The 25,077-nt window shown below is 40.3% G+C and overlaps 1 protein-coding gene across 3 annotated transcripts in view; it reads left to right on the top strand.

The window, feature by feature from the left end:
• tsc2 (TSC complex subunit 2) overlaps positions 1-25,077 on the top strand; it is a 31,489-nt gene that overhangs the window by 3,852 nt on the left and 2,560 nt on the right. The window contains exons 8-34 of one of the 3 annotated variants that reach the window (XM_082536784.1): positions 822-947; positions 1,088-1,161; positions 1,263-1,389; positions 3,008-3,151; positions 3,399-3,536; positions 3,642-3,745; positions 3,893-3,974; positions 4,288-4,443; positions 4,532-4,651; positions 5,895-6,017; positions 6,097-6,203; positions 6,298-6,463; positions 6,831-6,953; positions 7,048-7,182; positions 8,415-8,604; positions 8,693-8,786; positions 8,869-8,971; positions 10,030-10,124; positions 13,136-13,276; positions 16,140-16,301; positions 16,401-16,562; positions 18,424-18,536; positions 18,804-19,046; positions 19,292-19,540; positions 20,188-20,277; positions 22,718-22,872; positions 23,878-24,485. In XM_082536784.1, coding sequence (XP_082392910.1) covers positions 822-947; positions 1,088-1,161; positions 1,263-1,389; positions 3,008-3,151; positions 3,399-3,536; positions 3,642-3,745; positions 3,893-3,974; positions 4,288-4,443; positions 4,532-4,651; positions 5,895-6,017; positions 6,097-6,203; positions 6,298-6,463; positions 6,831-6,953; positions 7,048-7,182; positions 8,415-8,604; positions 8,693-8,786; positions 8,869-8,971; positions 10,030-10,124; positions 13,136-13,276; positions 16,140-16,301; positions 16,401-16,562; positions 18,424-18,536; positions 18,804-19,046; positions 19,292-19,540; positions 20,188-20,277; positions 22,718-22,872; positions 23,878-24,485 — 4,130 coding nt within the window. The remainder of the gene's footprint in view (positions 1-821; positions 948-1,087; positions 1,162-1,262; positions 1,390-3,007; positions 3,152-3,398; positions 3,537-3,641; positions 3,746-3,892; positions 3,975-4,287; positions 4,444-4,531; positions 4,652-5,894; positions 6,018-6,096; positions 6,204-6,297; positions 6,464-6,830; positions 6,954-7,047; positions 7,183-8,414; positions 8,605-8,692; positions 8,787-8,868; positions 8,972-10,029; positions 10,125-13,135; positions 13,277-16,139; positions 16,302-16,400; positions 16,563-18,423; positions 18,537-18,803; positions 19,047-19,291; positions 19,541-20,187; positions 20,278-22,717; positions 22,873-23,877; positions 24,486-25,077) is intronic. The other 2 variants (XM_082536785.1, XM_082536786.1) reach the window with 2 other exon arrangements.

The following is a 25,077-nucleotide window of genomic DNA, read 5'->3' on the forward strand; positions in this document are numbered from 1 at the left end:
GACTTTTTTTTTTTTTCCAGTTGCAAATAAACACATCTGACCGCTTAAACCACTGCATTTGGCAAGATGGACACTTGTAGCATGGAAATGGTGAAAGAGTACTGTTTTACCTAAGAGACACAGTTTGATGCTATTCAAGATCAATTTACTCCTGAAAGTATTTCTCTGCCTCCTCAGACGTGTTTCCAAGTGTGCCAACAAAAGCTCAAACTGCCCCACTGACATCCTGAAATATGTAGAAAAGCGGTCGTGATACTGTTTTAATCTCTGGAGCAAAGCATTCAAATTTCCTTGTTGCTGCTCAGTTTCTTCTTTTTCTGGTTTAGAAACATTAGGATCAACATTGATGCCAATTTCACTTTATTTATTTTTTCGTCAGTCTTTTGGGTTTTTTGTTTTTTGTTTTTTTTGCAGTTTGAGGAGGAATTTTTCACAAAAACTTTGCAACAGTTTTTTTTTTGCAACACCCTCAGTGTGTAATGGCCTTTGCACGACATGTTTATGATTCCTCTTCAAAAGAAGGTGCAGTTTTTGTTTAGTAAATACATAACAGGCCCTTCACGAACCTGCAGGTTTAAGAAAAATTACTGAATAACTGTCCAGTGTCCATATATTTATTATATGTGAAAACTCTGTACGCCAAAGCTAGAGATGGTTTTAATCTGATGTATTAAAGTAAATGTTTTTGAGTAAATCACAATCATTAGCTTCAGTTAAACCTACCATTTAGACAAACCCTACCATATTTTTTGATTTGTGAACCTCAGACTGTTTTGTAGCGCTGGTGGTCACTAGTATTTCCAACCTTTGTATTTTTCCAGGTGGCTCTGCAAGTGCTCGATGCAGTTGTGTGTTACAACTGCCTGCCCTCCGACTCTTTAACCGTTTTCATAATCACACTCTGCCGTACGGTCAACGTCAAAGAGTTTTGCGAGTCCTGTTGGAAGGTGAGGCAAGAACACACCTGCATATATACAATTCTGCCTCTTGTTTGAAGTCTATGATTTGAAGGGACATAATTCATAACTGTGTCCTCCTCTGTGCCGTTTGTTGTCCCTACGCTTTGTTTTGCTCTCTGGTTCTTCAGTTAATGAGAAAGGTTTTGGGGACTCACCTCGGCCATAGTGCAATTTACACCATGTGTCGCATTATGGAGGAAAGGTATTATTGGTTAAATATACAATATTTCTGACTTTGTGTGAATGAGCATATATAAGTTTGGAGGTATGGTGCAGTTCTTCTTTGATCTGTCCCTCCACCAGGGTGTATATGGAGGATGCACCGTTGTTAAGAGGAGCAGTTTTCTTTGTTGGAATGGCGCTTTGGGGCGCACACAGACTGCCTGCACTCAAAAATACACCGACGCTTGTTCTGCCATCTTTCTACAAGGTAACTCACATAAATATACATGCAGTTTTGCAATGAGATTATAATACTGAGGGTCAAGTCCACATCTCATAATCAAAAATTTAACTGATAGGATTTTATGGTGGTAAGCCTCTCTTGCACACTGGAGTTCTTAATGTTTTATAAGGACTTATTATACTTTTACTTATTTTCTGCTCCCCTGGTCTTAAATCTGTGAAATGTCATTCAGAGCAAATTTCCTTAAAAAGGATGGGAATTTATAAGAATTTGCTCATTGAGTTCTCACTGGGTCCACTTTGAGAGTGACCACCATTGCTGTGCAGCGTATCAAAGACATTACATTCATGCAAATTAATTGCATGCTGTGAGTCAAATGTATGCTCATGTTGGAGGTATTTCCCATTTTTGTTGTGATCAAGGTTGGAGCATTACTAAAAAAAAGATTTCACAGAACACTTTTTTGTAATGCAGTATGGTACTTAATTACCCCAAAGAGAAAGTAATTCATTATACTCCTATATTACTTTCATGTTACTCTGTAAAATAGCTGAAACACACTCTCATAATTACTATTTAACTATATAAACCTGAGGCTTCAGCCCCAAACACCAACACAAATCCCTATCCTAATAAGGACTCACATTTGATCTTTCTCTTACTATTTAGGTATCTAACTTGGTGTTAGCATGGTGTTTGGCTAGCTTAGTGTTAGCATGCTGCGGTCTCTGTAGATGCTTGCAATGAGCCAAAATTGTGCTACCAGCATAATACTGCAGTTTCTGTCTCTGATGCAGTTTCCACTTTACTATCATGTCCTCGTCATTTTGTGCAATAAAACGAATGTTCATATCCATGCTGTAGACTGTGCCACCATCTTCCACCTCCGACCCGCAAACAAATTGGCTGATTGTAGTGCAAGTGGAACCGATAAGCGGGCTCGATAGGCAAGCAGACTAACAGTTCCAGGGAACTGGGCTACTCGGAACTTGTTGTGTACAAGAACTTGTTCTTGATTCCCATCGCTAGTCGTTCTTGTGGTCATTTCAAGCACAGGGCTCTCTGTGAGCACAGCAACCCCACTCACATGGTTTTCAAATGTTTTTGATTGCAAGGAGGAGCCAGTAAGTAGAAAACTGGCTTAAAGAAGTGGTTTTAAATTCGGGATAATATTCTACTTTGTGGCTTTATTATTGTTAAGAATTCATTAAAAAAAAAAAAATCAAAGAATTATGAAACTTTTTTTGTGCTTCTGGATTGAATGAGGCCTAAAATTGCTTGTTTTAGACAGCGGACAAAAGAGGAGCTGCAAAAAGGTCCATTGTAAGATAAATGAGGATAATTTTGACACAAAGATGCTCTAATATAGAATAGCTTTGCTTTGCATCAAAAATATGGAGCTGGAAATCTGCACAATAGGGTGAAAAGAACAGACTGTCTGACTTCCAAACCCGTGGCATAGATTTTCACTTTTGTGTTCAAAGTCATACAGATATTTTCTTTCATGCAGGATGTAGTCAAACTTTAAGTTGTTGCCATGTGTTTAGATCAAACCTGAGGTTGAAAGATTATACGGGGGTAAAATGACTGCACTTGATATGATGACTGTGCTGAATAAGTGACTTTTATTTCTGTCCCTCAGGCCATGTCATGTGCCAACGAGGTGGTCTCCTACGAAATTGTTCTTTCAATAACAAGACTCATCAAAAAGTACGGTAAAGAGCTACAAGTGGTCACATGGGACATCTTACTCGGCATCATAGAGCGACTGTTGCAACAGATTCAGGTTCTTGAAAATATATTTCACTTGTGATTGACCATGCTTCATAGTGTAGTAGTTAACACCTTTGTTGTTGTTGTTTGATTCCAGCTGGAGACCCAAATCCCATTTGGGCTTGTTTTAGGAAGGACTTTTTCCAAATTAAATATGCAGAGCTGTAGTTTTTAATTTTTATGTTTTTATCTGGTTGAGTATACAGAATAAAAAGTAATGGTTCTAGCTTGACCAAGTGGTGTGCCTCTTGTTTTCACAGACAATAGGCAGTGCGGAACTAAAGGCCATTGTTTATGAACTGTTGACCACCGTGGAAGAGCTTTATGAACAAAACGGTTACCACGGCTCCACTGAGAAGTTTTTCAGCCTGGTGGAGAAATGTGCTGATAAAAGACCAGTTAGTGCTTTGATTATCTTCTGTCCTCCTCCAACTTTTGTTGTAATTTAGACCTCTTACACTGCGTTGCCCCCCCCCCACTAATCTGAATCTTATCTTTTGCAGGATGCATCAGTGCTGACACTTATCTCCTACAGGGCTCAGTCTATCCAGCCTGCTAAAGAAGGCTGGATTCAGAGCCTTCACCGGCTCATGGAGAAATTCTTCAGGTAGGACACACACACTGACACACGTATATATCTCAGGGAGGTTATAGTATTATCCTTGTGATGTTCGATCTCGTTCTTGTTCTATCTCTGAAGTATCTTAATCTCCGCTGTCCCTTTCTGTTATCTCACCCTTTTGCTCTGTGAAAGGAACGAGACTCGCAGTGTGATAAGAATCAAAGTGCTTCATATCCTGTCCTTCGTTCTCAGTACCAACCGGCAGCTCTATGAGGTCTGTGCTCTCTCATACACGCTCACATCAGAAACCTGTGTAATTCCAGTCCGCTGTCAAGACTGAAAAGCTTCTGGTGCATTTCTCTTGCCATAGTTCCAATTTTTACTGAAGAAGATATTTCGATAGTAGCAAGCACCACTCAGATGCTGACATACTTCTGAGCCTCCCAAAATTTATTTACATGCAATTTATTTTTGAAACGGAGCTTGTACAAATGTTTGACACATTTGTACAAGCTCCGTTTATGATTTTCAAAAAAATCATACTTTTCCTTTTTGTGTTCTTTGCTTATTTTCTATTTTTTCTCCAGGATGAGTTGATTGAAATGGTGGTGATTCCCCAGCTCAGTGGGATTGCTGAAGACCGGGACTTGGCAGTTAGAAAACAGGCTACTCAGCTATTAGTAGACCTCGCTGAGGGCTGCAACACGCACCACTTCACCAGCCTGCTGGACATCATTGAACGGGTACAAAAAGAGTACATGCAATCACACAAAACCGCCCCATTTCTGTCACAATGTCATTACTTCTCTCCATTTTATAATTATTTTTTAGGTGTCTAGCCGCTCTCTGGTGTGTTCAGGGCCCCTAGAGGTTTCTGAGAGAGACCCCACAGCAGAGTCTCCTATGGAGGACGTCAGGACTGCTATTCTGGGCCTGCTTGAAATCCTGCAGGTATACATAAAAGTAGTAGATGTGAAGAGTTGTGGGTGAGTTAAAATAGAATATTAAGACATAGTTTCTTCCACAGTGACTTATCACAATGTAGGGCATCAAATGACATCAATCAATGGAGAAATCCCCCTCCCCCCAGAACAGTTCAATACACATTAAAATGGACTAAAATTGGCTTTGTTGACTGCTGTCAGACTGTAAATGTCATTTTATTTGGCGACATTTTACCATTAAGAGCTCAAAGATCTCTTTATGGCACAAAACGCTGAGAATATAACAAGCAAAGAAAATGTAATTCACAAACAAAAAATTGGACAATTAATTTGTCCAAATTAACCAAACCCAAAACAGTTTTTGTTATGTTGCCTCACTGCGTCTTTGCATTGCTGTCATGCTGCAGTGACTGTACTCTGACCTGGTCATCTGACACATACCTATCGACTGCCCTCTCCGGCCTAAAAATGTATTAAAGGAAAACTTTTTTTTTTCCAACTAGTGCTAGCTGCTGCTTACGTAACTTAAAAAAATCCTCTTAATGAAATGAGTTAGCAGCTAAAACTTTTAATGATGGAAAGACTAAACTAATGCTTAATGTCGCAAGCTTAACAGACCTGCCTGTCAGCTTCTCAGGTGTCATCCAGTTTTATTAATATAAATCGAATGTAAATTGATGTATATACCTGGACAGCAAAACATGATTTATCTACGGACTAATACAAATGTTGTATTTTCTTAAACAAAGTTGATTTACAATAAAAATCGATCCTTGGAACAATGTGTGAAGTTTATAAAATCTTAAACATAATCGCTCAGACTCAAGACTTGCTTCTTGTTCTGGCCCGGCAGTTACTAATCCCATAATTAAGCTCTAATCATTAACTGTTGATGACGATAGATTTCAGCCTTCTTGGTGACCACTCTGCAAAGTCTGTAATTATGTTGTGTCTGTAATTACTGTTTTGTAATGTTGGATATTTTTGCCAGTGTGGTGTCATGTGCTTGCATTTCATGATACTTAGCCAACTGTTAGGTACATGGTAAGGGTCATGAGATGGAAGAAAAAAAACAAAACAAACTATTAGAAGTGAACTATTTATAGTGTGTTAAATTGATATGAAATGTTGCATGCTGCCTAAGACTTTCATTAAGCTAGCAAAACTAAGATTATCAAGGTTTATCAAATAAACTAAATATTTATTATATTTTACCTGGTGATAACATGTTATCCTTTTTCTTCTGACAGAGCAAACTTTACAGTCTGCCAGCCAGCCATGCGAGTCGTGTTTATGAGTTGCTTATCAGCCACCTGCAGCTTCATTACAAGAACAAGTACTGTTCAACTATCGCCTCCACTATTAGACTAAAGGTAGGTGATCTGTCACTGCTCAAATGTTTTTACCTCTTATTACATCATTTCTTTGTTGATTCCTCCTTTTTCTTCTCAGGTGTTTGACTTCTTCCTCATGATGCGTGCAGACTCTCTTCACCGTCTTGGGGTCCCAAACAAAGATGGTGTCATGAGATTCAGCCCTTATTGCTACTGTGATATAGGGTGAGAACACAAACATTTCCTTTACTAAAGGTATTGAGCTTACTGACAGCTCTCTAACATTGTGTCACTTGCTTTTGTTCTTGTTGTTTTTCAGGGAACCAGAGAAACGTGTTGGTGAAAAGAAGCCAGCAGGTTCAACCTCTCCTCCTGCTGGCAGCCCTGCTCCTCCTGCTGCTCCTCCCAGTTCAGCAGCCTCAACACGCTCAGCCTACCTTTCCTATTCGCCTGCCTTCAGTGTCCTCCTGCAGTGCCTCAAGATGGTACACACAATAATTATTGTATCAAACAGCATTGCACAGTTCATATATACGTTCTGTGGTTAAACAGTTGGCCTCATGCCTAGTTTTGTATCTTTATTCTTAGACTCAACTAGAGTTGCTATACATTTTAAGTTCAGAGTAATCCTTAGATATCTTACACTGGGGCTAGATGCACCCCCCTGGAACAAGCCCATTTAGCTCGTCTTTTTAAGTCAGGTTTCTTTTCTGATTGGCAGACAGTATTGAATTCATATCAGAATTAAATCATAGGCATTGCAGCTGTTAGAATGCAGAAGCAGTGACCGATAATTGCAGTGACTTCCCTTTTATCTGTAAAAGGTTCGGATATGATTTATCTCTCTTACAGGAGACGGATTGGAAGGTGCTGAAGCTGGTTCTTGACAAGCTGCCATGGATGCTGCAGTACAAAGTGTTGCTGCTCACATCACCATGCAACTTAGATCAGCTGTGTTCTACACTCTGCTGCATGGTAGCCTGACTTTATGCACATAAATACAGATCCATACACTGGATATTATGTTGTGAGTGAATTCAATCTTTATTGATCTCTTCTGCGTGTGTAGGTGACAGATCGTCTCATCTCAGAGCGATTGAAAAAGACTCCAGAGGGGTTTTCTCGCACAGATGTTCAGCTGGCAGTGATTCCCGTTCTTACAGCAATTACCTCCTACCACAACTACTTGGAGCAGTCAAGACAGGTACAAAGACTAGTCTGCAGAAATCAAACACCTTCTGTGCTATTTCTCACAGGATACTATGATAAGTTTTATGCTAGCATCTACAATGCTATGTTGAGAAAACTAGGTTGGAACCAGGTTGCTTGTCTTCACATGCAGCAAACAACAGGATGTACTCTGCTTTAGATAGAAATAACATGGTTTTGTTGAGAGTACCGGAAAAGGCAGGACATGAAACCCACTTTCTTGCTGTGAATGATCAGATTAGCTTAATCATATACCAGACAGACTTTGCATTACAGAACTGGCAAATTACATGTGCAGCCTGACTATGTTGTACATTTGCATTCTATTACTGTTAGAACTCATATTTAAACAAAATTCATGCACGTACACACCAAAGTCTCCATGGTGTGTACGCTGAGTCCATGGAGTGTTAGTGACACCCATTCAACTGCTTGTGAATGTAAATGTCTAATCAGCCAATCACATGGCAGCGACTCAATGCACTTAGGCTTGTAGTCCTGGTCAAGAGGACAGCTGAAATTCAAAACGAGCATCACAGTGGGGAAGACAGTCGATTTAAATGTCTCTGAACATGGTGTTGTTGCTAGTGCTGATCAAAAGAGAATGGTCCAAATAAGAAGTCAGAGAAAAATGGTGAGACTGCTTTGATAGGAAGGCAACATTAACTTAAATATCAGTTCTTACATCCATGTTTTACAAAGCATGTTGAAACTTGAAACAGCTGTCTACAGCAGCGGATGTCAATACTTAGCTAATAACAGGAAACTGAACCTACAATTTGCACAGGTTCATCAAGATCGGACAACAGAAGACTGACAAAATGTCACCTGGTCTGATGAGTCTTGATTTTTGCTGACACATTTGAATGGTAGCGTCAGACTTTTGCATAAAGAACATGAAAGCATGGATCCATCCTGTACTCTGTCAATGGTGTCAGATGGGGTTCTCAGTTACTGGACCTCAATCCAATAAAGCACTTTTGGTGGTGGTGATAGAACAGTGATGGATGTGCAGGCAACGAATCTGTAGCATTTCTGTCATTTTGTCATGTTAACAACCAAAATCTTTCCAGCACCTTGTTGAATATATGCCACACATTAAAGCAGTTCTGAAGGTGAAGTAAAGTCCAACCCAGCAGTAGCAAGGTGTACCAAATGTAGTGACTGGTGAGTGTATATGGAAACATACAAGTGGAATTACATTCATCCTTTCATTGATACATGCAGAGAGAACTGGTTCAGTGCCTCGAGACTGGGCTCATTTACCGCTGTGCCAAGCAATGTGTGGTGGCCCTTACAATGTGCACGGTGGAGATGCCTGATATCATGATCAAGCTTCTTCCTGCTCTTATCGTCAAGCTCACTCACATCTCTGCTACTGTTGCCATGGCATCTCCTATGCTCGAGTTTCTCTCCAGTGAGTACTTTTCTCTTTTCCTGTATTCTTTTATATTGTTGAAGGCCAAAGTCTTCAGTTGTTTTTTTTTTTTGACTGTGTTTCACAGCCCTCGTGCGCCTTCCCCATCTGTATGCCAACTTTGTAGCTGAGCAGTATGTCAGCGTGTTTGCCATCTCACTACCTTACACTAACCCCTCAAAGTAAGTCCTAGCACATGTGACATTTTGTATTCCCTGATGCAGAGACTCACTCTGATCTGAGTATTTCTTCAAATCCCATCAGGTTCAACCAGTACATTGTGTCCCTGGCCCACCATGTGATTGCCATGTGGTTCATACGCTGCAGACTACCCTTCCGCAAGGACTTTGTTCAGTATATCACAAAGGTACACCACAGTGAATGACAAAAAAGAGCCTTCAAACCTGAAGCTGAATTTACTGTTACTCACCTGCTCATACACATGAACAATATAAGGAAAAGAAATAATGCAGTACTAAGAGAGAGTACAGATGCGTAGCTCCTACACTGAAATCAATGTCGCTGAAAAGGACCTTGTCCTTGCTCACACATTTATAAAAGAAAGTGTCTTCCTTTCAGAGACTTTTAACGATAGTTTAATTAAAAGGCAACAACTTTTACAAACTCTTATGCAATCTGAAACAAGGCTCTCTGGACTTCCTTCAGTTCTTGAGAATAACTTGATGTCCAGTAATTATCAGATAACACGTTTATGTTTGATTGCTTTCTTGTCAGTAGTGGGCTTAGAATGTTTTCACCACCCTCATTTCCACTTGTTTTTTATGCTTAGCATAAAAACTCAGATGAGAAAATGTTAAAGTGACCCTGGTGTATTTTCTCCAGAAAGAGATGGAAAGCAACAGAGATATAACCCTCACATTAGAACAGACCAGCTCTTTGTGTTTATGCTGAGCTAACAGCTTCAGGCTGCAGCTTTATATTGTACAGAGAATTGAACTCTTGACAAAAAGGCAAATTAGCATATTGTAGCATATGTTGAAACATTCTTTTAAATTGTCCTTGGATATTTCCACTGGATTTGTCAGTTCTACTTATTACTTCATACTTTTTATTCATTGCATTCTGATAGTGTTGAATTGCATTGCACATAGTTGTTCCCTTCTCTTTTGCAAAAAGTTGAGGTCTCAGCTTCTTAATGCACTTTTGGGCATTCACTTGGATTTATTTGCTCTGGCAATGGTGGCTTAAGTAACTGCACAACACACTTTTAACCTCAAATGTCTCCAGAGAGATGTTTCATTGAACTTTTGTACTGTTCAGGAGAAACATGTCCAGTTAGGTGCATCTGGATGCTTGTGAAGTTTGAGAAACCTGTAGCAGAGGGGGCACAACTGGTAATCATCTGTAAATCTGGGTCACCACTTTTGTTTTGCATATCTGGTTCCTTTCTTTGTGTTCCTTCAGGGTTTGCGTTCCAACGCCCTTCTGCCATTCGATGACAGTCATGAGCAGAGTCCGTTTCGTGCCCGAAGCACCAGCCTCAATGAGAGACCCAAGAGGTAAACTGTGTTTTCACTGTCAGTCACCAGCAGTAATGTACAAACCAGCAGCACCGCACGCTGCCCACGTGGCTGCTGTTGTGGTAAAGGGTTGGGGGTAGCCAAGGTAACAGGGGACTCAGCATGATTCGTACTGATGGTTGCAGTGACACCTCTCAGGTTGCCATGGTGATCATTAGTTCATTTTATCTGTTTATGCTTTTTTTATGTTTTAAAATGTGTTCTTATACCACCACTTATTTTTATTTTGTATTTTTCCAAGAGTCACCTCATTTGTCATACAGACGGTGGACAAAATGGCATAAACACCTGTATAATGTTATGCCTTTATTTAGTTTATATTTGTTGTGGATTATTATATATCATTATTCGGGTGTTTGTGTACTGCTTTCACTACCTGTATCTCACAAAAGTACATCCCTAGCAATAGCATGAGTAAGAGGTACAGGGTGTCCCTCCCCCCGTCACACTGTGCCGTCTGACTGCTGTTTGTGACCACAGAACATGTACACAAAGAGAAATACACGCCATCTTTCACACAGAGCGATAAAGAAGCTTTTCTCAGCAAGGTGCCATTCTCATTCGTACAAAGTGTGAATGTTGTTTGGTTGTCCACACATGAACAGTGTACATTTAAAAACATGTACAAAGTAACTTTTTAAAACACTCTAGACTGTAACACAGAGAGAAGGGTACTTAACAGGGGTCTTTTTGCATTAATTAATAATACTGCTTTAAATTGTGCCACCGCATATGCTATGCTGTAGTACCCACCAAGAAATGTAACTACAAAGACACAGATTGTTGTCATTCCACTTGTAAAGTGTTTTACCATGTAAAGATGGTAAACCATTAACAAAATGCATTAGGCTGTGATAGTTTTTACTTTGCTTACTATGCTAATGTAATAGCCAGTATTCTGTCACTGTAGGCATCATTATTTTTTCTTATTTCCAAAGCTGTCATAATCCCCAACTCAGTTGCTACTAAAATGTTCTCTTTCCCGAGTTTCCTTAAAAGTAACTTTTGTTCAGTAATTATTGCCAAGTCCAAACTAATCAGCTCAGTTTTGCTTGTGAGGGTAGAGCAATGCAGATCACACATGCACACAAGTACAAGTGCAACTGCTGTGTAGATTCTGCAAGGAGTCATCGCAGAACTGAAGCTCAAACTTGACTACTCTGTGTCTTAACTACACTTTTTCTGCAGCTCTCCTTTGTGAGAAAGTTAGAAGTGATAGGTCTATTATTTTGTTTGGTATGAGTGCTGTAGCTTGCTGTTTTCTCACACGCTGAACAAAGCAGGAGGAGAGAGTGTGGAGGCAGTAGCAGGAGGGCAAGACATTTACAGGCGAGATAATTCTGTCTATAGATGTTTTTCTAAATGCAATAAATAAATATGCTGTTAGAGAGCTATGAAAAGTTGCTAAGGCAGCATCATAGGGAGAGACTGAAGTGTGATTGCACACGCTGATTTATCTAAAAAAAAATTGAAATGTGCACTTCAAAAATCAAAATCCAGCTCAAATAGTGAATATCCAACTAGGTAAATATTCAGGCACACCAGTGGTTGTCTCTTTTTGAGTCAGCAACTAAAATTGCGTATTACAAAATTGTAGTTATTTAATCTTTTTCTGATTAATCAGGTGTTTGATTGTGGACGACGTCTTAAGAAAATAGAGACACCAATGTTGCCATACACAAAAAATACATGTTTTAAAAATAAGTATTTGGTGTAGAAATCCCAGTTAAACCAGAGTTTACCCAGTGAATTTCAGAGACACTATAATATTCATCTTCCTCTTTTCCTAATGTGATCTCTACTTTTACGCTCACGTTTATTGTGGCATTTTTATTAATTTTCCATCTTTTCTTAGATTTGTGTTAACAAATTGTCTTAGATTTTTATGAAGCCCTTCCAGTATTTTTAACTTGGTAATTAAAAAACAAAACAGCAAATCCTTGTTGCAGCTCTCCACAGTAATCCAAAATGCTTCTGCTAACATTAATTCTTCCATAATGGTTTCAGTTTTCCATATTCTGGTATCACAGTTCTTGTGCTGCTCATTGCTCATAATGAGGTTGGAGTTCCTCAGCTCAGTTTCCACCAGGATGATGGTCAGAATGTCAAGTTTAAATTAATTTAATTCTTAAAATGTTCTTGGCAAACGTTCCACTGTGTCCAAACATTACCTTTGCATACATAAAAAATGCATACATTATTTGGTGATGATACTAAACTAGTATTTGGTCCAGTCCGAGGCTGCTGTGCTTCAACCCTCTGGTTTCATCCAGCTTTATGTTTCACTTGTGTTTTAACTTCTATCATAAAGCCTGTGCTGAGTTCATCCCTACGGTTATACTTCTGTACTAGTCCTTGGCTTCTCTACAAACCTGCTGTGTGAAGTAATGTTTATTTTGTTGCTCTCCTGAATACTTTCTGTGTATTTTCTTTTCTGAATAGCAGAAGCTGTTTCCCCCTCTGCTGTAGCTTCTCTGTTTTCTGTTTAGTTGGCGTGTATCCTTTTATTTTTTTTAACCCTCTTTTTTTTCTTTCTCCACTCTCCTGTAATCTGATTCATAATGTTCACTGCTGTTAATTTTCACCGTGTTTTGTTTTTCCTTTATTTGACCCTTCCCCCTCTCCACTGCCCCCTGTGTTTGGTGTGGTTGTGGTTTTGGGGGTGGTTGTGTCATCCTGGATCCTTTCTACATTGCTCCTGATCCCTCCCTCCTCATGTGACGCTGCCCTTTGACCTTTGTGGCCCTCTCCTTTGTACCCTGCCCCTCTCCATGTGTGGCGTGCGCTCCTGATCCACCTGCTCATGTTGCTCTGGTTCTCTGGTGATGATTCCTGCTGTCTCCTGGTATACTTTTACACCACACTTCCTCCACACTCCCAAACCACCACCCTCACGATGACCCCGTCCTCTCACTGCCCCAACGCCACCGTTACTCCATCTTGGGCCCAATCCCCCTCGCCCTTTGCCATGGACACTCCTCACCACTCAGCTTGCGGGCAGCAAAAGTGGCAAAGGCAGCAGCAGCGGTAGCCAATAGCAGCAGCTCTCCAGTTAAAGAGCTGAGGGACCTTTCAGCCATGGACGCTTTCCGCTCCCGCAGCATCAGCGTCTCCGAACATGCGGTCCGCAGGTTAGACGAGCCTTCTGGGTAACAAAACAAAAACCAATAACAACCCAAACACTTACTGCTTTCTTCATGGGATTGATGGGGTCTAGGGTCATTGTCCGTCTTTGGGGGGGTGTTGCTGGGGAGATTTGTTGCCAGGGGCACCTGGAGTGGGTGGTGCATGCTGGAGGAAGGTTTATGTGTCGACCTTTTTGGTTTGTTTTGGGCTGTGTTTATATTTGTGCTGGTTTCAATGTTGTTGTTTTTTTCTGATTTGCTTTTGCATGCAGTGTTTGTTGAAGATGTGGGAAAGCATCTTTTCACTTTATTGATGTTTTTCACTTTGCTCTAACACAGATTTTGCTTTTTTGTTTGTTTGTTTCTTACATTTTGCTTTGGTTTGATTTTATTTGTATGTGTCTTTTATGTGCTGGGTGCATTGCTGACTGATTTTGATTCGCCTAACAACAAATGAATGGCAGAAGGAACTGGTGCAAAGCAGTGGTGGGATCTTTATAAACTTCACTGTAAACAACTGCAACCCCCTACTTTGGCTCCCTCTGTTTGCTTTGGGAGCACATCTGCTTCTTCGACCAGTGACTCTGGCAACAGCAACACAACAGCTTTTGTTTGCTTGCTTGACATAATTTTAGTTTTGTTTTGTTCCACTGAAACATCCACTGTACTGCTATGACCATGGCAATCTCCTAGTGCGGGATTTCAGAACTAGCTGGGTTGAGATGAACTTTTAACAGTTTGATCAACACATCATTCACATCACGCACATCCACAGAAACACTCTTCCTCACTAATCGTCATATGCTTATCTGTCCTTGGCTGACTTTCTTGGGCATCTGGAAGAAGTACAATGCAACATTGCAGTTGTTAGATGAGGCTGCTCACACCAATTGATTGTCATAGGTCATACTAGTATTGCCACCAGATGGCAGCAGCAGCTCAGTACTTGTATATGCTTAAAAGTACTGTTTAATGTTCAACGACAAACACAAAATTAGTGGGACTAAACAACTGCAGTGTTGCTCTCTTTAACCTGCTTTAACTGTTGACTGGCTGATAATCTGCTTTTGCTCTCAGAGCTGATTTTTGTGTGAACTGGGTTTAAAATTCACCTCCATATGGACACTTACTCCATCTAGCATAACGTGACCGCATTCAAAGCTTTCAGTCTTCAAGGCGACATTTTCATTGGAAAAACTGTATGGGATTAGATAAGGTTACATTTGTTTTTCTTTACTTTAAATTGGGTAATGTCAGTGAATTGAAGTACAATAGCATGTGATGGTATGACAAAGCAGCAAACCTCGTACTGCTTCAGTCGTGAGTCTGTCATGGTCATGTTTTTGGAGTATGTGTCCATTAAACACTGAAATGAAAAATAAGTCATCGTCAGTAGAAGAATAGTAGTTATAAAATGTGATTGAATAGTTGCTGATTCACATTCTGGGACTTGAGAGATTTCTTTGAGCCTCATACAAAAGATCTACGCACCAGTATTAGTCTGTATGTGTGCCTATATTTTCATGCTCAATACATTTAAAGTGAAAACACTATTTCTACATAAATCTTTGAAATTCTGAAAATATAGTTGTATTCCTACCAGCCTAGACCTTCCCTAACCTTCATAGAGTATTTAAATTTGACCTATAGGTAAGAAGAATGGAGGCTTTAAACAAAAACAAAAGAAAACAAAAAACTAAGGACCTCTTGCTCTCTTTTTTTAATCCATTGCATCACTACTTTCTTGTTTTAATCTTTGATGTTTTCTTTCATTTTTGCATTTCTTTATAATTTGGCTTTGAAAAACAGTCCGCATGTCTTTAATACTCCCCACTGTGAGGAGAAGTAACATCTGGCAAGTAACATGGGCTGGAGTGTTGCTATAAATTGCTCATTTTGAGCATGTTTACTTCTAAGCAGCAAGCTTTCAAAACACGTCCATTATCTCCCTTGAGCTGATGTTCACATCTGTAAATTTGCTTCCAAACTGATTCTTGTATAGAGCACGGAGAAATGCTTCTTGTGAATACAAAAAGCTGCTGCACAGTGAATGCTAATTGAAAGATTTGACTTCAGTGGAAACATTAACATACCGTTAAACACATCGAGTCACACGTAGCTTCTACCTGCTGGTTTTTCTGCATCAAAATATTACAGATCCTTTTACCCTCGCAGAGAGAGCTTTTTTACATTTAGAAGGAGAATCAGTGTGGTATCAGGGCATGCAAAGCTATGTATTACTTGTCCCAGCATGTGTCTCTGCGTGTGCACTTAGAGAAAATGTAATCATCATATGGTGGTTGAGCATAAGAAGTTGGGTCCGTAAATATTTAGACAGTGAGTGTACACAATTTTGCCTCTTTACATTATCATATCAACTTACGCTTACGTTTTATTGTTAACCTTTGGGTACAAGGCTGGGGAATGCATTAAAATCATTAAACTTTCCACATACTGAGTTCCCAGCAATAGATACCAAAGTTTTCTTCTGAACCAATGGCTGTAGTTCCTAAACAGTGCAATATTTTGAGGTACTAGAGTAACATCTTGATTGCTTTCTTTTAGTACCGATGTGATGGTATACAGAGGCAAAAATGCAAAATTTGTAATCCTTTCCAAATACTTATGAACCCAACTGTAAACAAATGAATGCACGTTTCCATGTGTGCTTGTGATGAATGTGATCTAGGCACGGACATGAGCACGAGTGATTGTGTGATTCTTCTTGCAGTTTTCTCTGCACCAATAAATCAGAACCTGCATGTTTCTGTGCACTTTACACATTAAATATGCGAGGAGCTTGCACCTTCAACTCGCTCTTCTCCACCTTTTGCTGTTCTTTATTTGTCTCTTTGTTTCCACCTTTTAGGATGCACACCTCAACCACCACATGCAGTCTGGGCTCTGCCGATGAAAATGCAGTAACTCAGGCCGACGAGGGGCTGAAAACTGTCCACCTAGAGCTCACAGAGACTTGTCTTGACATGATGGCCCGATATGTATTTTCCAACTTCTCTGCACTTCCCAAGAGGTTGGAAGAATTTTTTATTATTTTTTTTTAATGCTCATATTTTGTAAAAAGAGTTGGAAAAAGCAGCAAGAGTGATGATTTTGGCCTCTGTTCTCTTAGGTCTCCCATCGCAGAGTTCCTGTTAGCAGGAGGCCGCAGTATGACCTGGTTGGTGGGCAACAAGTTGGTCACCATAACAACCAGCGGAGGGGTCAGAACACAAGCGCTGCTGGGCCTGGACATGGCTGATCGCCTGGGAGGAGGAGGAGGGGAATTGACCAGGTGATGCATGCTTGCACACATACTAAAAGGAATTTGTCTGCTTTCAACTGCCAGACCTCACTCTATCTATCACCCTTTACTTAATCAAAGAGATGCTCCACTTTTACTTTCTTCCCTTTTTTTTTTTTTCTTTTTTCTTCCCGGTGAGCCGGTGGGCCAAAAGTTAATTATAAGAGCATTATGCTGCTCTAAACACAGATCTTCTTGGCTCTGTGTAATGTCAGCATAGAAGCCCCACATACCTGCTGCTGAGACAATTAGTTTCCGAAGGCAAGCTATTTAAAAGGAGAGTGACCACACACACACACACACACACACACACACACACACACACACACACACACACACACACACACACACACACACACACACACACACACAGGTTGAACTGAGTAGCTGCCTAGAGGCCCAGAAGAAGATAAATATAGGATTATTTTGAAATGGGAATCATACAAAGCTACTCTATTAGTCCAAGAAGACTAAGAATGAAACGATGGAGCTGGAAATAAACACAATAGACCACCTACCACATGGCATTTACCCTGTAGTGCCACCATGGGGTTGACATTTATCCTTCTGAGTAAAATATTTTGACATTTAGTGGATGAATAGCCATGAAATATTGATCTAGACCCCTCCCCTTCAGGACAAATTGCAATCATTTTAGCTTAATTCTTAAAGACAAAATGTATAATAAAAATTTTTTTTAAAAAATGTAAAAAAAATTGTAACCTGCAATTAAGAAAAATAGCAAAACTGTTGACATTAAAACTTGAACTTAAATATTTAACAATTACAAAATTAACAAATTCCAAAATGATAAACTAAGTTGATCAACAGTGTCACAGACGGAGATGGGCAGTAACGCGTTACTGTAATCTGATTACTTTTTTCAAGTAACGAGTAATGTAAGGGATTACTATTGCAAAAACTGTAATTAGATTACTGTTACTTTCCCGTAAGTACGCTGCGTTACTGCGTTACTAAAATTTTTTTTTTTTTTTTATTTTTATTTTTTAAATTTGCGAGTATGTCTCATGACAGTGACGTAAGCAAGTGCGACGTTCGTGACAACAGCTGTATGCAGATCAACAATGGATAATATATCGAGTGCGGGAGAAAATATGAGCGTGCAGCGTTTAAAGCGTGGAAGTACTGACCTTTGAGTTTGATTCCATAAAAAGTGACAAAAACATTACCATCCGTTGTGCGTGGGAAGAAAACTTCTTTTTACAGCGAAAAAAACCCCCTAAACTTCCAAGCAAGCATCGAGTGCGCAACGACGTAATGGGAAACGCAGAGAAACTCGCGGATAATAGAGAAAATAGAGCAACAGGACCGCTAGTCTTTGATTTTATTTATTTTCTGCTGTGTTTTACTTGCATCTATTTGTAAGACTGAGTGTAAACACAAAAAACTATTTTATTTTATGTGCTGGAATGTGCAGAAAATTGGTTTAAATGTTAAACAAATTTCTTCCAGTCAGAGAATGTTGCATATAATTAAGTTTTTGCTTGATGCATAAAGTTAAAAGATTAAAACTAATAAAACAAGTTTTAAAAAGAGACTTTTCCATTTGATTACATTTTGTATGAAGGATTATGCAGAAAAAGTAGAATTGGGCTGAAAGATCTATCGCTTTATCACCTATTCAGGTTGTAAATGGTGTTTTTAAAAGTAATTAATTACTTTTGAAAATAAGTAATCAGTAAAGTAACGGATTACTTTTTGGGGAAGTAATCAGTAATTAGTTACTGATTACTTTTTTCAAGTAACGTGACCAACACTGGTCACAGAGCAGCTAGCATGCCTGCAACCACTTTGGATTGTTAGCAATAATGTTGCTCTCCTGTTCCCGCAGGTCAGACCCATCACTACACACCCGAATGACCAAAGAGGCTCCAGCCAAATTGGAGTCACAGTCAAGCCAGCAGCACAACAGAGCTGCACGCATACGAGTTCGCTCCATGTCAGGTAGAAATAAAAAAAACAAATATGTAATTTTTTTAAATTTTCTTTTTTTTTTTTTTTTTTGCTGTTGCTAGGAAGGTAACACTGCTTTTGTAGAAAAATGATACGTTGATGTCTATATTTCAGTTCTAAAAGTTATTTCTATGTTACCATGCTGTTGCTTTCTTTGACTTACAGTCTTCAATGTAGGAGTCTTGGGAAGTAATAATGTTGTTGTGCTTTCTCTGATTGTCTGACTTTACAATAAAGAAATCTGGCTTTGACTTACAGGTGGTCATGCTCTACGTGCCGGTCCAGCTCAGAGTCTCAGTCCTCTGGTGTCTCCCTCTGAGGGTGAGTTGACTGCTCCACTCTCTCCCTCCTCTGGTCCTGCTCTGGATAGTTTAGGTCCATCCTCTTCCACCTCTGCCACTCCATCTGTGCCTCCTACTCTGAAAGACAACCCCACCTTGGCTGAATTTGCCCCAATGCTCACACAAGGCTGGGCAGAGATCTTCATACGCAGACCGTCAGGTATGTCACCATTAAGAATGTCCCCTCTACAGTTATTGTAGAAACTTTCTGTGTTTCGTTATTATGCGAGTATTGTCAGAAGGTGACTGTTGGGGAACAAAAAAAAAAAAAAGAATCATCCACATACCTTTCAGTGCGCTTTGGTAAATGATAGGCATTCATTTTAAAGATACTTTCTGCTGTTTGTGTTATGTGCTCCCTGACACTCTTGCTTTCTGTGCTGGGCTCTAATACTGTCGTCACAGGTAACACAAGCTGGCTAATGTGTTTGGAGAACCCACCTAGCCCTTTCTCATCTGAGCTTGGCAACATGCCGCTGCAAGAGCTCTCCAGTGTTCTGATGGCAATGGAGGGAGTGAAGGAACCTCCCACTCAGACAGCCAGTGCTCCTGCTAGCACAGCTGTCCCTGCTCCAGCTCCTGTCTCTGAGCCCCTAACCCAAACACACAGCAGTGTTGGAGGAAAGGCAAACCTGATTCAGCGCTCCAACACAGGTGAGAAATGGTTTGTCTGGGCATAGAAAGCAAGAAATATCAGAAAGTTTGTGACGTTTTTCTTGTGTTGTATAAGTGCTGATGAGTTATTGGTCCCGGAAAATTTGGATCCTGCTGTTATCAATGAAATTAAAAACAGCATATCCAGATTAGGAAGCTACAGTATGATGTAATGTTACGCATGAATGCAACCCTTCTATCTGCGTGACTGCATGTCCTTGATACCCTTTTAATGGACTAAGTGAAATGCTAAATTGCCTGTAAGTGCTGGATTTGAGCCTGAAGGTGTTCAGTAGCCCAGCTGGGATTCATTCAGGTTATTGATTGTCAGATATCACTGCCTTAAATCACATGTTCTTTTTGTTGCAGGTGCCTCTGTTTCAGTGAGCTGTTATTTTAGTCATCTTATTTGTTTTGGGGATCCATTTCAAGTTTCTTCAGGACATCAGCCCCCCCCCCCCCCCCCCTTCTTTCTTTCATCCTTCTTTTCATTTTATTTTTAACTGCACTTAAGATTTCCTCCCTTGTTCTGATTGGTTTCTTTACATGTTTCTTCATCCTCATCACCCATGCTGGTTTGTGATTGGCTGCGGTGTGTTATGTGGCTTCATGTGCCACTGACCTGTCCTCTGGCACTTCGCCTGCAGTGGGTGGCTCTCTCTGCTCTCTGGGTATGGGCAATGCCCCCCCAGGCCCACCAGCCCCTGGCAGGTTGCACAGGAGCATTTCCTGGGCAGGTACCGTCCACCACGTGTGTGACCCCACATCTATCTACCCCCCCTCCAAAAAACTCCTGGTGCAGTATATTTCTTCTCACTTGCACAACACAGCAGTCTGCAAGCACAGATTAGGAATCTTTCTTTAATTATATTCCCTGATTCATTTGAGTTAGATGAGAAGCTTCATACCAATCTCATATCTGTCTATTGTTTCTAGTGAGGCGACTGCTAGCAAAAAGAAGGGAATGCTGTTGATCCTGCTTTTAAGACCAGAAGCATTGGAGCTATGCAGAGTGAAGATATTAGATCATTACAAAAGCTGAAATGTAAAACAATTTTTTTTTTTGTGGCTTTATGGAAATTAAGTGTCAGAATTTTCTTTAATCAGTTAAATTGGGCCGTGTTTATACGCCCTGATGATGCGGACCTTATGGATGCAATTGAGCATCCATACTTGCAGGATGGCTGCATAGTTTCTGCTCTTTTTGTAGTGTTAGAGCAATTTAAGCAGCAACTGTACTCTGCTGCAGACGGAGACTGCAGCAGACACCACAAACGAATAGTCACTGTTATTATATTCATCAGCTTACAGTCCCCTGTAAGAGTGTGTGTGTAGTTAGTCCATTGTAGTTTTGTGTGTCCAGATGAGTCCGAACAGTTACAAAATTACTGGCAGAATATCCACGCAGAGCCTCACGCCAGTGATGAATTTGTCTCACAACCTTAGAGTGCACTCGTGGAAACTATAACATGCCTGTTAAACACAATGCCTTGTGTTTACCAAATGCAAAGTGACGTTTTTCTTTGCATTACTCATGCTAAAACAGTGACTAGAGTATTTTTGGACAATTTTCCAACCCAGAAATATTTCCCCCCTACAACTACTTTCTATAAAAAAATACAACCACTAACTGAAATAAATTCACTGTAACATTTTCAGAACTTGGTATTCTTTTCTCCCAGTTCTCTATCTATCTATCTATCTATCTATTTATTTATTTATTTATTTATTTATTTAGCCTGTCTCTATGTAAAAATGAAATTGAAAGATGCCCTCAACTGGTGACGGTTTTCTTTTGCTATCTTCAGGAAAATCCAGTCTTTTGGGGATTCCTAGGAAATAGGCTTTTGTCACACAACACCTGTGTTGTTGAGCAACTTTGAGTTGTTGCTCTCATATTTAACAATTGACAGTTGTACAGTTTTTTTTCTTCTGAAAGTCATTACTGTGAAGTTGTGAGACAACTAATAAAGTCTTCCTTTTTTTTAAAAAAAAAAATGCTGCGGTATAAAGCTTTTGGCAGTAGTTTTCGCATTTAACAGATATGAGAGTGAAATTGGTTTTCTCATCTAAGTTTAGACAAGAAAATTCCAGTGTTTTCCAAAAGGTCTCCATTTAATTTTAAGAAATAATGGGGAGGACCATCATTTTCCATGGATTCTCAAGCACACCAATCACATTGTGTTATGCGAAAGAACTGCTGTTGCTTCCTTAAAGATTGTGCAAGTATAGATACTCAGCATTTCTGCTTTACCGTTAGTCTTCTATTAACACGGGGCGGGGGTTTCTCTTACTGCTAATGAAAACATGTCTGCGCTGGAATCAGTCAGCCAAATGACACCTAAAGATGAATCATGATTCAGTTTTTTGTTTTTTGTTTTTTTGTTGTTGTTTTTTTGGACATCTTCTGCATTATATTTTTTTCTTCCTGAATAAGTTTTCTAACCCTTCTGTTTCTGAAATATACTCCCAGGTTTTGACCTTTAACCTCTGACCCTCTGATGTTGTCAACAGAAAAGCCCAGACCTCATCTAAGCAACATGATGCACTTCCTTGCTTTACTGGTTAACCAGTAGGGTGATGAAGACTTTTTCTGAGCTGCAGTTTGGGGGTCTTAAAAAATCAAATGTGCCTGCTTGTGATTGTGTTTCTCTTCTTCTTTGAATGTGTTGTTTGGGAGATGCAAGACTGGTCTGGGCTGCTGTTGCAGTAGCTGCCGTGCGTTTGGGATGAGATAACCAGCAGCCAAAACGATGCATGCAACTTGATAGAAAATGAGTAAACGAACTAGTGATGCTGCCTGCCGCACTGATAAATCTGCCTCTGATCTCAGTGATTTTATGTTGATGTCACTGTAGGTCATGATCTTGCCACACGGCTTTGTTTCTTTTTTTTTGCCTGAGAAGATGTATATGATTCTGTTACAATGGCTTATTTGAATTATTGTGTGTTTAACCTGAATTGAGATTTTAGAGAGAATGTTTGTGAGGTGTTGTTGTCATGATTACTACTGACAGCTGATAAAATCTTTAGTCTTACCACCTGCATATTTGTGTATCTCTGATTGTGTGACTAACAGTGGACAAGACTGTGATTTGTGTGTCTGTGTGCGTGCATTGCTTTCATATACCTGCATTGACTTATAACCCACATGGTTGTGGCTGTATCCTCCTGTAGACTCTGTCGTGGTGCTGGAGGAGGGATCAGGAATTGCTACAGCAAACACGCCGCCTGAATGGCTGGGGAGTGCAGAGTTTGAGCCAATGTTGTCTGATCCAATCTTCATAGCTGCTGATAAGTTTACAAAGACTCCTCCTGAAACACTCAGCAGGGTAGGACCATGTTCACCAAACCACACACGCAGACTTAATGATGTCTTGTGCAGCATTAAACAAATCACCATGTGCACATCCATTAAAACACTTGTTGTGGCTTTACTGTCAGTGCCTGCACCTCAAGGCTGTTTATTCCATCATTTGCGTCACCTGTGCTATTTGATTATAAACTGTCAGCTTTTCTTTTTAAGTGGCTTTCCTTTGCCACTGCTGTAATGGGTAGCAGCCAAGTGGAGTGCAGCTTCTGATGACTCACTTAGCAGCGCCTTTAACAACCCATGCTGTGCTTTGGCAGCATGTTAAAACCATAGTTAAAACCTGTATATATATATATATATGTATATAAAAGATGGAAACAGCTTGCAGGTTCTTGTTGCAAAAGGAAGTCTGATTGTGTCATCCTACTGCTCACTTCTGTGACCTCAGAAAGGTCTTCAATGTTTAATGATTCAAAACAGCATGACCTTCATTTTCCAGATTATTTCAAGGAGGAATTTTGTGTCTCATTTAATGTCAAAAAGATGACAAAGAGATGAGTTAGGGTATGGCTAATATGTGATTGACATGGTTGTTGTAGCTCAGGTGGCAGAGCAGATCAGCCACTAACCAGAAGGTTGGTGGTTCGATCCCAGGCTGCTCCAGTCTGCATGCCAAATATCCTTGGGCAAGATACTAACCCCATGTTGCTCTCTGATGCATCCATCGGAGTGTGAATGTGTATGAATGTTAGATACTTAAGCTTAGAAGTGCTTGTGTGAATGGGTGTGATTGGGTGAATGAATTAGTTGTATAAAGCGCTTTGAGTGCTCAGACAGAGTAGAAAAGCGCTATATAAGAACCAGTCCATTTACCGTTACATGGCTATTTAGCTCACACCCTCCCTCTTTGTAAATGCTAATCAGGAGTTAAACTGGTGGGTGATGTCACAGTGGGGTCTGTGGTTAAAACTTGCATACTTTCATTGCAGTACTTTAAATAAACAGCTTTTGTTCTCACTTTCAGTCCTCCTCCACCTCAAGTCAGGATGATGAAAAGTCAACCCTGGAAGAAGTAAGTGAGGGAGCAATTCCAATCGATCAGCCCCCTTTTGGACCATCCACTCCAGGAAGCCAGGGGCCTGACCTTCCCTTCCAGACACACACTCAGTCCCAGGGTCATGGACTCAACAAGTCCAGCTCCTCTCCTGAGCTCCAGACATTACCTGAAGCTTTTGCCAAGGCTGCTATGGAGTCAGAAAGTGCGATGGTTGACACGTCACGGCCTAGAGCACCCTCAGACGGCATGCCTCAACCCCAGCAGCCCCAGTTTGCGAAAGAAAAGGTAGAGGGAAACACTGGAGTGGACACTAATGTAGCGGGAGGTCCAAGCCCAGCAGGTGAAGGCCAAGCTGTATCGTCATCTCAGAGTGGAGGAGCGGGGATGAGGTTGTCTTTTCCACCAGCACCAGTACAATCTGCACCCATCTCCCCCAGTGGAGGCCACCGGCCCAGAGGTCACACAATCTCAGTCTCAGCCCCCTCCTCCAGGAGGGAGAGGCGGGCGGAGAGGGACGCTTACCACAGTCGACCTGGTCCCAGCAACACTGAGAAAATCTCTGGACTGAGCCCCAGGTATTACACGATTTATACAAGAAACTGCTGCAGCTTCTGTGATGTGTTTCTGCTAAATTAATGATGCAATGTATCAAGTAAAGTCAGTAAGCTCATTTTGACTTGCAAGATCAAAAGTGTCACCCTGTTAGTGAGCAAATTTTTATTTTTTTTAAATTATGTGCTGCAACTGTGTTTTTAAATAAAAATTTTTTTAAGGTGATGAAAAATCAGAACGTGGACAGAAACTGCAATGCAGCATTTGGAAATAGTTATGAATACCTTCTAAGAACAGAGGCCGTGCATAGAGGTGTATTTCCAACCCCAGCTCCGAATAATTTGGGACACTGTTTAAAATATAAATACAAAAAAATTTAAGGATTTCAAAATCTCATTAACCCATATTTTATTTAGAACAGAAAGCATGTCAAATGTTTAAACTGTCATTTCGAATTTTATGGCAACAACAGGCCTCAAAGTTTGGACAAGGCCATGTTTATCACTGTACAGCACCCCCCCGCCAACCCCACCCCCCCTTTGTTTTTGTTTTTTAACAAAAGTCTGTAAAGGTCAGGGATCCGGACTTCCCATTCTTTTCTGAGGATTTTAGCTG

The sequence above is a fragment of the Aulonocara stuartgranti genome (assembly GCF_965226115.1).
Source record: "Aulonocara stuartgranti genome assembly, chromosome: 6".
Taxonomy (NCBI): domain Eukaryota; kingdom Metazoa; phylum Chordata; class Actinopteri; order Cichliformes; family Cichlidae; genus Aulonocara; species Aulonocara stuartgranti.